General features: G+C 59.0%; 1 protein-coding gene across 5 annotated transcripts in view; it reads right to left on the bottom strand.

Moving 5' to 3' along the window:
* The window catches only part of COL18A1 (collagen type XVIII alpha 1 chain), a 116,263-nt gene that overhangs the window by 28,602 nt on the left and 75,006 nt on the right, over positions 1-12,655 (bottom strand). For all 5 annotated transcript variants that reach the window (XM_063659709.1, XM_054468296.2, XM_054468297.2 and 2 more), the window contains 12 exons: positions 12,072-12,158; positions 10,128-10,187; positions 9,028-9,157; positions 7,839-7,915; positions 7,344-7,586; positions 6,958-6,984; positions 5,340-5,402; positions 5,147-5,233; positions 4,774-4,827; positions 4,436-4,594; positions 3,192-3,254; positions 2,397-2,423 (listed from right to left, as the gene is read on the bottom strand). In XM_063659709.1, coding sequence (XP_063515779.1) covers positions 2,397-2,423; positions 3,192-3,254; positions 4,436-4,594; positions 4,774-4,827; positions 5,147-5,233; positions 5,340-5,402; positions 6,958-6,984; positions 7,344-7,586; positions 7,839-7,915; positions 9,028-9,157; positions 10,128-10,187; positions 12,072-12,158 — 1,077 coding nt within the window. The remainder of the gene's footprint in view (positions 1-2,396; positions 2,424-3,191; positions 3,255-4,435; positions 4,595-4,773; positions 4,828-5,146; positions 5,234-5,339; positions 5,403-6,957; positions 6,985-7,343; positions 7,587-7,838; positions 7,916-9,027; positions 9,158-10,127; positions 10,188-12,071; positions 12,159-12,655) is intronic.

The raw sequence follows: 12,655 nt of genomic DNA, 5'->3' as shown, positions 1-12,655 counted from the left end.
CACTTGAAACCGGGAGGCAGAGGTTGCAGTGAGCTGAGATCACACCACTGCACTCCAGCCTGGGTGAGAGCGAGACTCTGTCTCCAAAAAAAGGTTTGTTGAAAACTTCTTTCTAATTTCATCCCTTTTTTCTTCATTTTCTATTTGGTTTACAATTAGGTTGTAGGGTTCTAGAATTCTCATTCATGTTACTTGACATTTTTGTTTTTTTTAAATTTGCATTATTTTCACATGTACATATCTAATTTTGCTGATTTTAAAGTTGATCAAAATATTCCTCCCCTGCTTAACTTAAAGCCTACATGTGTACATGTATGCACACATACTAGAGACATAGATGTGCATACACTACAAATACGTGTGTGTGTACATATGCTAGAGCTATGTGTGTGCACGTGTGCTAGAAATACATGTGGGCACATACCTAGATACATGTATGTGTATGTGCACATAACAGATACGTGTGCACATGCCCTAGATACATGTATGTGTTGTGCATATACACCAGACACGTGTGCACATATGCTAGAGATACATGTGCACATACATGAGAGATGTGTGCACATGTGCTGGCTATGTGTATGCATGTGTATGTGCACGTATGCTGGAGAAGTGCGTGTGTGTACATATGCTGGAGAGGTGTGTGTGTGTGCACATATGCTGGAGAGGTGCGTGTATATGTGCACGTATGCTGGAGATGTGTGTGCGTGTGTGTGTGCACATATTCTGCAGAGGTGTGTATGTATGTGTGCACGTATGCTGGAGAGGGGTGTGTGTGTGTACATATGCTGGAGAGGTGTGTGTGTACATATGCTGGAGAAGTGTGTGTGTGCGTGTGTACATATGCTGGAGAGGTGTGTGTGTGTGTGTGTACATATGCTGGAGAGGTGTGTGTGTGTACATATGCTGGAGAGGTGTGTGTATGTGTGTACATATGCTGGAGAGGTGTGTGTGTACATATGCTGGAGAGGTGTGTGTGTGTACATATGCTGGAGAGGTGTGTGTGTGTGTACGTATGCTGGAGAGGTTTGTGTGTGTGTGTACATATGCTGGAGAGGTGTGTGTGTGTACGTATGCTGGAGAGGTGTGTGTGTGTGTATGTATGCTGGAGAGGTTTGTGTGCGTGTGTACATATGCTGAAGAGGTGTGTGTGTGCGTGTGTGCATATGCTGGAGAGGTGTGTGCGTGTGTACATATGCTGGAGAGGTGTGTGTGTGTGTGTGTGTACATATGCTGGAGAGGTGTGTGTGTGTACATATGCTGGAGAGGTGTGTGTGTGTGTACATATGCTGGAGAGGTGTGTGTGTGTATGTGCACATGCATTCATTCCCAGCCCATGTCTTCTCAGCCCCTCCAGGTGCCCTCACCACCTGACTCGCAGCTGTCCTCTTCCTCACTCCTCTCCCCACTGGCCTTCCTTCCCTCATCACCCCCATCCTGGAGCTTGGCCGTGCTCTGGGGAAGTTCCCCGTTGAGTGCCAACCCCGTCCAGCCCCAGGTGAGGAGCTCCTGACGTTTTGGACATGATTCGAGTGGGCGGCCCACGGAGGCCTGGATCCTCAAGGGGACCTCCGGGGGCATCTGTGGTGGGGTCGGCACAGATCGAGGGCACCTCTGGGGGCGTCTGTGGTGGGGTCGGTACAGATGCTGACTGGAGGCCCAGGCCCAGCTCCCAGCCCCTCCTCTGCAGGGCTCTAGCTTCTCCTCCAGCTCCACTCCCACAGAACAGGAGGAGGAAGTGGGTCGTTGTGGGGGTGTCAGATAAACTGTCTGGTCAAGCAGGCTGTGGCCCAGACCTCAGGCTGCCCGAAGGAAGGCTGGGTCCATGGAGAGCAGCTGCCCTGAGTCCAGAGGGTCTGAGCAGACTCTGGGCCAGGCCAGGGCCGCCAAGGACACCCCGGCTGCCTTCAGCTCTCCCTCCGAGTGCCCCCAGATGCTCATGAGCCTGCGGGACGGGTGGATGGGGCTCCCCTATGGGGGCATGTTGGGGGGCCCAGCTCAGGGCCCTCCCCAGGCCACAGGCAGCCTGTCTACCTGCTGTGGCCCAGCCCCTCCTCCCAAAGCTCCCGGAGCTGCTTTATCACGCTTGCCACAGGGAGCTTGTTTCCAGATGAGCTCAGCTTCCAGGGCGCGTCTGCCCTCAGTTCACTGGCAGACTAGAGCTTGGCGGAAGCCACATCGCAAGAGTGACAAGGGCTGAAGCCACCTCGCCAGAGTGACAGAGGCCGCTGCCAGCGATTCCAGCAGGACGGATGGACAGATGGCAGAAGTGGGGGTCAAGGCCAGCCCCGGGAGAGCTCACTCCCTTGACCGTGGGGCCTCTACCCTCTTTGGGGGTCTGAGCACTGAGTGGGCACCGGGGCAGGGGACTGGTGTGCCAGGGATTCTGCTTGTACCTTATGTCCTGGGGCGCCTGCTTCACCCTGTATGGAAAAGAGCAGGATTATGACAAAATCAGATCCGCAGCACAGCAGACAGAGGAAGGCATGTCGCCCTGCCAGGAACTGTGCCCCGACCCGGGTCCCTGCTTTGCTGCCTGTGCCGGTTTAATAGTTTCTGAGGCTGTTGCCGCTGTCATCCCCCTTTCTGGTGTGGTTGGGGTCCTGAAAGGGAAGCCACAAGGGATGCCAAGCCTGATCCCAATGCTGGACCTGGCTACATGTGGGGCCTGGGGCCTGGATGCCTCCCCAAGGAGGGCCCTTCAGCTCAGCCACAGGCTTAGAGCAGCGAGGGGCATTTACAGCCTGCGTCCCCTGCTCAGTCCAAAGCAGCACAGCTCTCATCTGAGGTCATGCTGGAGACCACCCCCCAGGGGGCCGGACGCAGGCGCCTCCTGCCAGGTCCACCCACACACGCCCGGGGCTCCAGCTCCTTGTGTCAGTCCGACAGAGGCTAATGGCCACTGCCCCATAACCAATGTGGAAGCTTGGAGTAAGATCTCAGATCTCGCGGGGCGCCCACATTCTTAAAACCTGTGAGTCCAGTCATCATCACAGGGTTACGAATTCCTACCCAAGCCCCAGCCGCCCAGGTCAGGGCGACCTCCAGAGCCCGAGGCCCCAGGCTGTGGGGCTGTGATGGGGGGCTATTCCTGGCATTTCCCCTTCACGGGCGTCACCAGGCACCCCCGGACCCGGGCCACATGGTGTGGTGCTGGGCCCCACTCACCCTGGACTTTAGGGAAGACTTACCAGGCTGCCTTTCTGCCCAGTCCTTCCTGGGGGCCCCTCTCTTCCCGGAGGGCCTGGGGGTCCCTGGGGGAGAGCAGAGCATAGTGGGTCTTGATGGCATTCGGCCACTAAAACGATTTCTGGGTTAACAGGTGATCTCGGCTTCCACAGGTTTCCGGAAGGCAGGACACAGAATGTTCCCCAGACACAGGGCCAGGGTCCCAGGGCTCACGGGAGACCCCACAGCCTGCGCAGCCCGCAGTTTCCCAGCCACATTGGCAGGGCGAGATGGCAGGGCCGACAGCACCGCGGCAGGAAGACACCTGCACACCAGCTCCCTCTGAGAGGCGGTCTGGCCACACGTATGAATATGGATTAGGCATGTTCTTTAAGCCCAAATTGCCCCTTAGAATGGGTCCCGGGGAGCACTTGCCATGTGGCACCCAGAGAGGCCTCACGGCCGATGGTGACAGAGAACGCCCATCAGTAGGGTTGGCTGGCTCAGGTAGGGACTGTCACGGAGGCAGGGGCATGTCATGGGTGACCTAACCCCACACTCCCGGCCCTGCACGGCATGGCATGCTACCGAGTGAGCCCAGGCCACGGGGTGCCAGTGCAGCACGACCCAATTACAGCAGCCATGCCTGCACCTGCTGCCCATCACGACCTGCTGCCCATCACGACCTGCTGCCCGTCACGACCTGCTGCCCGTCACGACCTGCTGCCTGTCACGACCTGCTGCCCGTCATGACCTGCTGCCCGTCACGTGTGGCAGAGCCAGTGGGGCAGGCACCTGCTGCCCATCATGACCTGCTACCTGTCATGACCTGCTGCCCATCATGTGTGGCAGAGCTGGTGGGGAGCCTGCCGTGGGGCCCTGAGACCCCATGAGCCGCGTTGGCCAAGCCCGCTTCTCTGTCCCTCGGCCCTCCAGCAATGCTGACCTCAGCCCTCCCACACCCACCCATGGGAATTGCTCATGGAGATGCTCTCTGTGCAGTCCGTGGACCCACAGGGCCAGAGAGGTCGGAGGCCTTGCTCGCGGTCACCCCCACTGGTCAGCACCCCTAGAACCACGGGGTGGCCACTCAGGTGCCTCCGCACACCCCAGGGCGGCCCCGAGTCAGCAACCGCCCGCCAGCTCCCAGAGGAGATGAGGTGAGGGGGCGGGGACTGGGGAGGCCTGAGGCGGGGCAGGGGCTCCCATGTGGCGTGTTCACCCCCAACTCCCAGCAGACAGGGCTCCTGACACTGACAGGACTTACCGGGAGGCCGGGAAACCCGGGGGGACCCTCGCGCCCAGGCACACCAGGAAGGCCGGCAGGTCCTGGGACGTCGGAGCTGTTCACTCCAAAGCGGCCTGGCTCGCCGGGCAGGCCTGGGACGCCGGGGGGTCCGGGGGGTCCAGGGAAGCCTCGAGGACCCTGGACGTGGGCGAACACAGATAGTCACAGCCCATGTGGCACCCACCAGGGATGACCACCACCCCCAAACCGGGCCTCGTCCCCACCCCCCACAGGACCCCAGCGGAATCTCAGGGGTCCATGGCCTGTTCCTCATGGGCACAGACATCGGGCAGCGCCGCAGGTTAAGGGCCACTTACCCGCAGGGCCTCCAGATCGCCACCGAAGCCAGATCCCTCCATGTCAATGAAGGTCTGAGGAAAAGAGCCAGAGAGACACATTGCCCTGAGCTCAGCCCCCCGCCTGGCCTACTCCTGGCCCCTGCCCCGCAAGCTGCATATCAAGCTGCTTCTACAAGGAGGTGGAAACCACAGCTCTTCTGCTGCCCCCAGAGAAGCCTGAAGGCAGGTGGATGGGAACTCCCACCACACCTGTGACCCCTCAGCTCAGCCGAGACCCCACGCAAGCCCGAGTGTGGAGCTGATACTCCTGGGCCAGAGGCCCTCCCAGAGGCAGTGCCTGCTTTTGAGGAGGGCAGACCCGAGGTCGCAGGAAGCCAAGGGCGGGACTCACCAGCTTGTCGTGTCTGAAGGAGGGTCCTGGGGGCCCCGGAGGCCCTTGGGGTCCTGGGGGCCCTCTCTCTCCAACCCCAGGGTCTCCCTGGCAACACAAGACAAGCCCGTCACACCCTGGACATGCACACAGCCCCTATCTTGGGGCGAAGGGCCAACACAGGAAGGGGCCCCACCCAGCCACAGAAACTCACCTTGTCGCCCTTGGGGCCTACGTCCCCTGGAGTCCCAGGGAAGCCCTGTGGCCCGGTATCACCCTGGAACACAGCAGCCGAGGGCTTGGTCAGGGAAGGCACCACCATGGGCCGCGCCCAGCACCCTCAGTGCTCCTCCCCCAAGCAGGGGACGGACGGGAGCTGAGCCCTTCACGGGAGTCTCCGGGGCCCGGAAAGTAGGAGGGCGCCAGGCGCAGCAGACTGTCTCCTGCCTGAGCCCATCCCACCAGCCATGCCTGGGGGAAGCTGTGGGGAGCATCCCTCAGGAGGTCACGGCAGGTCCCCCGAAGGCCTGCACAACAGCTGGTGCTTGGGTGTTACATATGTGTGTGTGTGTGGGGTATGCATGGTGTGTGTGAGGAGTGTGCATGTGTGATATGTATGTGTGACGTGTGTGCATGTATGGTGTGCATAATGCATGGTGTGCACATGTGTGCACACATGGTACGTGTGTGCATCCACGTGTGGTATGTGTAATGTGTGGTGTGTGTTCATGTGTGTCCACATGTGGTGTGTGTAATGTGTGGTGTGTACACGTGTGTGTAGTGTGTGCGCATGTCTACATGTGGTGTGTGCACACGTGTGTAGTGTGTGTATGCAAGTGTATCCACGTGTGGTGTGTGTAATGTGTGGTGTGTGTGCACACGTGTGTGTGTGCATGCATGTGTCCATGTTTGGTGTGTAATGTGTGTGTGATATATGCTGTGTGCATGTGTGGTATGTGTACATGTGGCTCCTCACCCCCCCACACACATGCAGTCTCACACACTCACACATGCACACTCACACATGCACACTCACACACGCAGTCTCACACTCATACATTCACACACTCAAACACACACGCACACACACACGTGTGTGCCCTGTGGGTGGGCCCCATGGATCCTCACCCCACACTCACACATGTGTGTGTGTACCCTGTTGCAGTGGGTGGGCCCCGTGCCGCCCCCCAGCTGACTGTCCTGCTTTGTCTGCCGTGGTCCTCATCGCAGGCAGCTTGGCTGTGGGGTGCCAGGCGGTCAGTAATGACCATTCGGTGGGCACCATGAGATGCCCTCCCTGTCCTTTCAGACCTTCTAGACTGTTTTTAACTTGCACCCTCCTGTCCAGCGTTCGTGACGGCCCTACTGTCTGCCGAGTGTTACCATTCGCTGGGCAGGCTGTTCCCAGATCTTTATTCGCAGTCTATCACGTCGTTTTACTGTGTTTGGAAACAGTGTTTGCTGATTTTTAAAGTCTGAACTGCGTGTTTTGAGACAGAAGCTCTGACTTCACGCACACCCAACCCCCCTCCTGACTTCCTTTTTCTTTGCTGTGCGTTTTCCCTCTAAGGGTTTGGAAGCTCTGCCTTTTCTCACTTCCTTTCCTTCTTCATGGTAGTTGTGGCCTAAATGTCTCAACACAAATGCATAACTGCTATTTCCCATCAACAGTTACACTCATCTTTTCTTTACAAAATTCCATTTTCAAAATAGTTTTGCTGTACAGTCTCCTCACTGGGTCCCGTTTAAAAAGAGTGTCACTGGCAACAAAGCCCTGGGGTCTAAGCAAACATCACAGATAACACGGGAGTCAGAAAGAAAAGCAGACTTACCGGCTTTCCGTCTTCACCAGGGTCACCCTGGGTGTGCAAGAGAGGCCATTAGTGATGGGAAATGACTCCTGCGGCCCCACCTACAGTCTGTACATGGAAATGCACCCCACGCTCCAAGTCCCCACGAGGTGGCAGACGCCTTCCCTCGATGTCCTCGCACCGGCGCCAGGAGCCTCCTCACACCCACAAGGCCTGTGTCTGAGCAGCTCCACCTCCCACGTCTGACCACCTTCTAGCACCAACCCGAGCAATGGTGGGCCTAAGGAGGCTGCTGACCTGCCCAGATCCCAGCTCAGCTCACTCCCACGTCGGCCGCAGGCTCTCCCCCTCCTGCCCAAGCCCCCACCTCCAGACAGGGCCGGACTGTGGGGGGCGTGAGGACTCACCGGCTCACCGTCCCTTCCAGGGGTGCCGTCCCTCCCCGGAGGCCCTGGGGGTCCTTGTGGTCCGGGAACAGGTTGCAACGCTGGGCCTGCAGGACCCAGGGGACTCGCTGGGCCTGCAGGACCCAGGGGACTCACCGGGCACGGGAGACCCGGGGGACCAGGCAGACACGGGGATCCTGGGGGTCCTGCCCGGCCAGGTGGGCCTGGAACACCTGGCTCCCCTTTCTGCCCCTTCAGGCCGCCCTGGGAATAAACAGAACACAGGGCCCGGGCTGGGGTGGGGCCCCACACACCCTGCCCGTGTGTACCGCTGTGCCCTCCAGAGTCCCAGGCTGGGCTGCTTCCCACGGTGGACACGCAGGGTGGACGCATGCTGGCACCGAGTGCTGGGCACAAAGGAGGCGCGGGCACAGAGGGGCTTCATCAGGGCTCACCAGTGAGTGGCCCAAAAGGCCATGGGTGCTCTGGTTCAGGAGCACAGGGAGGTGGCCTTACCTCTCTCACGCGGTCCCCAGGGGTCCGGACACTCCCGTCCCACGTGGAGACAGAGTCTGAGCCAGGAAGTGTCTGAGCTGGGAAGAGAAGCAGAGGTGGCCACTGCCAGGCCCCCCGGGTGGCCCCAGCTCTGCTCTCGGCACCCCAGACGGCCCCGGCAGCCCAAACGCTTTCAGTCCTGGAGCCCGGCTGGACACCATCAGATCCCCAGCCTCAAGCCGCAGTCCCCTGAGCTCCGGCTCCCAGGCACAGGCTGGACACCATCAGATCCCCAGCCTCAAGCCGCAGTCCCCTGAGCTCCGGCTCCCAGGCACAGGCTGGACACCATCAGATCCCCAGCCTCAAGCCGCACTCCCCTGAGCTCCGGCTCCCAGGCACAGGCTGGACACCACCAGATCCCCAGCCTCAAGCCGCACTCCCCTGAGCTCCGGCTCCCAGGCACAGGCAACAGGGAAGCAGAATTTAAAATCAACAGTGAGGTCGGTGTGGCCATCTAAGCCGATGACAGCTGAAACCTGGGAGATGCTTCCTGAATTTGTTACAAGAGACCCCGGCCCCCCAGAATGCCTTCTTATCACCCAGCATGCTTTGTCCCTTTTCCTTTTTACCTCTTAACTTTTAATTAAAATAAAAATGAAAACCAACAGAAATCCTGCAAGAGAAGCACAGTGAACACCCAGAGCCTGTACCCAGAGCCACCATCCAGGCCTCGGCATCTCCCCACCTGCCTCACACACAGACACACACTACACATAATACACACATCACACACATGTACATTACACATGCACATCATACACATACACACAATACACACACTACAGATACAACACACAATGTGCACTGCACACCACACACGTACACTACACACAACACACACCATACACAATGCACACACCACACACTCTGCACACATCACACTCTGCACACATTACACACACCCACACATGCATGCACCATATACACTACACACACATCAAATAAACACGTCACAAACATGCACATCACACGCCACACACACCACACATCACACAAACACGTGCCACATATTACACACACATGCACCATATACACCACACACTACACACACCATACATCACACACATACCTCACCATCACACAAACACACGTTACACACCACACACACACCACATCCAGAAAAGAGCTTACCTCCTAACGAAGCGCTTACCTCCTAACGAAGCCACTGTGGTCTGCTCCTCGATTTCTTCGCTTCTGGAATCTTCCGTGCTGCTGCCTCCAGCCAAGGGTGGAGTGGTGACAGGGGGTGGCATGGGGAGCCTGGGTTTTAGGGCCGCGCCCTGGAGGACGAGAGGGGAGGTGGCCTGTTATTCAGCCAGCAGATGCCCGGCGGAGACTTGCTTGGTTTGTGAAATAAAATACTTAAGATTGCAAGAAAGATAAAGAAAAATCCTCTGAAACAGGAGGGTGCTCCAGGGCTGCGTGCAAGGGGCTTCCTTCCGTGGGCCGCAGGGGTGTGGCCGCCCGTGGGCTCCCCAGCTCCCCAGGACCCAGGACTGTGCCTGCTGTCACCACAGAGGCCTCCTGGCGCCCAACAGGCCATGCTGGGAAGCTGATGTGAATCTGCAGAGGGTCCCTGCAGGGACCACGTTCCTGCGCCCGTCTCTAACAGAAAGCACCACGCCTCAGTCCCAGGGCTGGGGCCTCCCCATTCCCCACCCCTCCCATGTTTTCTCAGGTGGCCCGAGCTGGGGAAAGCCTTCCGCACGCTCCCTGCACCCCCTTCTCCTCCCGGTCGTCAGACTCACACACCCCGCACACTCCCTGCACCGCCTTCTCCTCCCGTTTGTCAGACTCACACACCCCGCACGCTCCCTGCACCCCCTTCTCCTCCCGGTCATCAGACTCACACACCCCGCACACTCCCTGAACTGCTTTCTCCTCCTGTTCGTCAGACTCACACACCCATTCATTCCCTGGTGGCCACCCACAAGCTAACAGAGGGATGGGGCGAACGGAAGGCCAAGCTTGCCTCAAAGACCAAGGAATGTGCAGGGCAGGACCTTGTTTTAAAGGAACATCCTCTCAGCATCCTGCCTGCGGTGGCCAGGCAGGGCCGGAGCGGGGCCTGTGCCTAGGCTCCGAGCGTCTGCCCAGCCCAGCATCCCTGTTCCCAGCCAGGAATACGTCTTCGTGGCATAGAGGGAGCTCTTGGAGCCACACCTGCGTGTGCACACGTGTGCACCCCACTGCTGGGAGGGGCTCTCCCGGGACCCTGCAGGGTGGGCTGGGCCCCGTCCAGCTACTCACCGTCTCCTCCCTGAGAAGCTCCCGGGCGTCCCCGAGCCCACTGCCAAAGTCTCCGGATGCCTGAGGAGTTTGAAAAGGGAAAGGCTGGAGAGATGGCAGCCAGGCCAGGCCCCGAGCCCAGCGGGCCCGAGAAGTGAAGGAGGCTGCTCTCGCCTCCTCCCGGCCCCCTCTCGCCTCGTCCAGCCCTCTCTGGTGCTCTCGGAGGGGCCGCTGGGGTGGGCACGCTGGCCTTCCCTGCCCAGACACTATCTGGGCTTCAGTAAGTCGTGTCCAATCGGGTCGAGGACAGTGACGCTTCTGAACCTGCCTCGGCCGGTGGTCAGACATGCGGAGGCAGGAGGGGGAACGCGCTCCTCTCTTCCAGCCGGAGCCCTGCCCCGGAGGAGGCCGCACCACAGATGCTCCCCGCACAGGTCTCCCCAGTGCAGTCCCCGCTGGGCCCAGGCCTGGGCCAAACACGCGCCAAGGCGGCTAGTCGTTTTAAACTTCATGAAAACCCACAGGAGAAACATCCTCAGGGACCACTACTGACCCCTGAGGGCAAGACAGACCAGGGGAGGGGTGCAGCGCCTCGGCGACCCCCAGCACCCAGCAAGCTGTACCAGGGCACAGCCTTGTCATGGCCGCCATGTGAACAATCTGGCATCTTCTGGCATGTTCCAGGCAAAAACAACGGGCTTATCAGGCAAAATACAGAAAAAACATGAAAGTAACATGGATGTTCACACGCTGCGCACAGTCCAGCCACGGTGTCTCCGGCCCACGCCGCCAGGAGCAAGGCTGTGGGTCCGTGTCCACGGTGTCTCCTGCCCACGCCGCCAGGAGCAAGGCTGTGGGTCCGTGTCCACGGTGTCTCCGGCCCACGCCGCCAGGAGCAAGGCTGTGGGTCCGTGTCCACGGTGTCTCCGGCCCACGCCGCCAGGAGCAAGGCTGTGGGTCCGTGTCCACGGTGTCTCCTGCCCACGCCGCCAGGAGCAAGGCTGTGGGTCCGTGTCCACGGTGTCTCCTGCCCACGCCGCCAGGAGCAAGGCTGTGGGTCTGTGTCCACGGTGTCTCCAGCCCACGCCGCCAGGAGCAAGGCTGTGGGGTCCATGTCCACGTGGGGCACGTTGTGATCTGGGCCCCTGAGTGAGAATTCCCTGCTGTTCCTCACACCTGGGTCTGGCGGAGTCTCCCCTTGGGTACCAGGTGATTCCACACACCCCACCAACACACACGCCACACAACACACAGACACAGACACAGAGACACATGCACCATGCAGACATGCAGACACAACACACAAGACAGAGACACACGCCACACAGAAACACACACAAAAACACACAGACATGCACACATCCACACACAACACACAAGACAGACACACCACAGAGACACACCACAGACACAGAGACACACCACACACACACACAGACACACCACAGACACGACACACAAGACAGACACACCACACAGAGACACACAGAGACACACACCACACACACACAACACACAAGACAGACACACCACACAGACATACACACACATCCACACACAACACACAAGACACACCACACAGACATACACACACATCCACATACAACACACAAGACAGACACACCACAGAGACACACCACACACACAACACACAAGACACAGAGACACACCACATAGACACAGACACACACACACTTTGCTGAGCTGCCTCACATCTTCTGTCTCACCAGCTGCCATGGAGGGTGGTTTTTGGTGTTTATCTTATGCTTTGTATTTGTTTTTACGGGAAAGTTCAGGGCAAGGAAGGGTTCTGAGGTGCCGCAGGAGAGCATAGAAATGGGCATCGTAGCTTCCCAGTGCCCCAAGTGGTATATTTTGGGACTTTTCCTGTCATAGCCCTTGGCCCTGAACTCCACGTGCCAGGGATTGAGGGGAGACCCCGCCCGGGCCCCAGATGTCACTCACCCCATCTGAGTCATCGCCTTCCTCGTCCAGGCAGTGCATGGGGCTCACCTGGGGGTCCCCGCGTACCTTCAGCTCAGCGATCATCCCCTAAATGCAGACAGAGAAAGGGGTCACCAGCGGTCCTGAGGCAGCAGCGGCAACCCTGGTGCTGCTTGAGCTCCAGATTTCGGGGGGCCCACAGAGGGCAGGAGAGTCTCGGAGAGGGAAGGGTTCTCGGGCAGCCTCCCTGGGGGTGCGGTATGCCTCATGGTAGGAAGACGTGGTGAGACCCAGGGGCGTCTGGGCGCTTTTGTGTGGGAAGCACCTGGCTGGGCGGAGGCTGCTCCCTCAGACTGAGCTCATCTGAGGCGGCTGATGGGCCACCTGAGGGCTAGGGGTTTAGAACCACAGCGGGTGTGGCTCGATCCAAGGCCTGGGAGAGCGGGCAGATTTGAGGGGCTGCAGGTCAAGTCCCCCAACCCCAAGTCCTGGGAGCTTTACGCAAGCACCAGGCGGCCTCATCTCCTGACTCGGACCAACCGAGGCAGCACCACGGCTTTGCTTTCTTTAAACTTCACCTTTTCATAAAAAACAAAACCCAGAAG

Source organism: Pongo pygmaeus, chromosome 22 (genome assembly GCF_028885625.2).
Source record: "Pongo pygmaeus isolate AG05252 chromosome 22, NHGRI_mPonPyg2-v2.0_pri, whole genome shotgun sequence".
NCBI lineage: Eukaryota > Metazoa > Chordata > Mammalia > Primates > Hominidae > Pongo > Pongo pygmaeus.
This window is presented reverse-complemented; position numbering and strand designations above follow the sequence as displayed.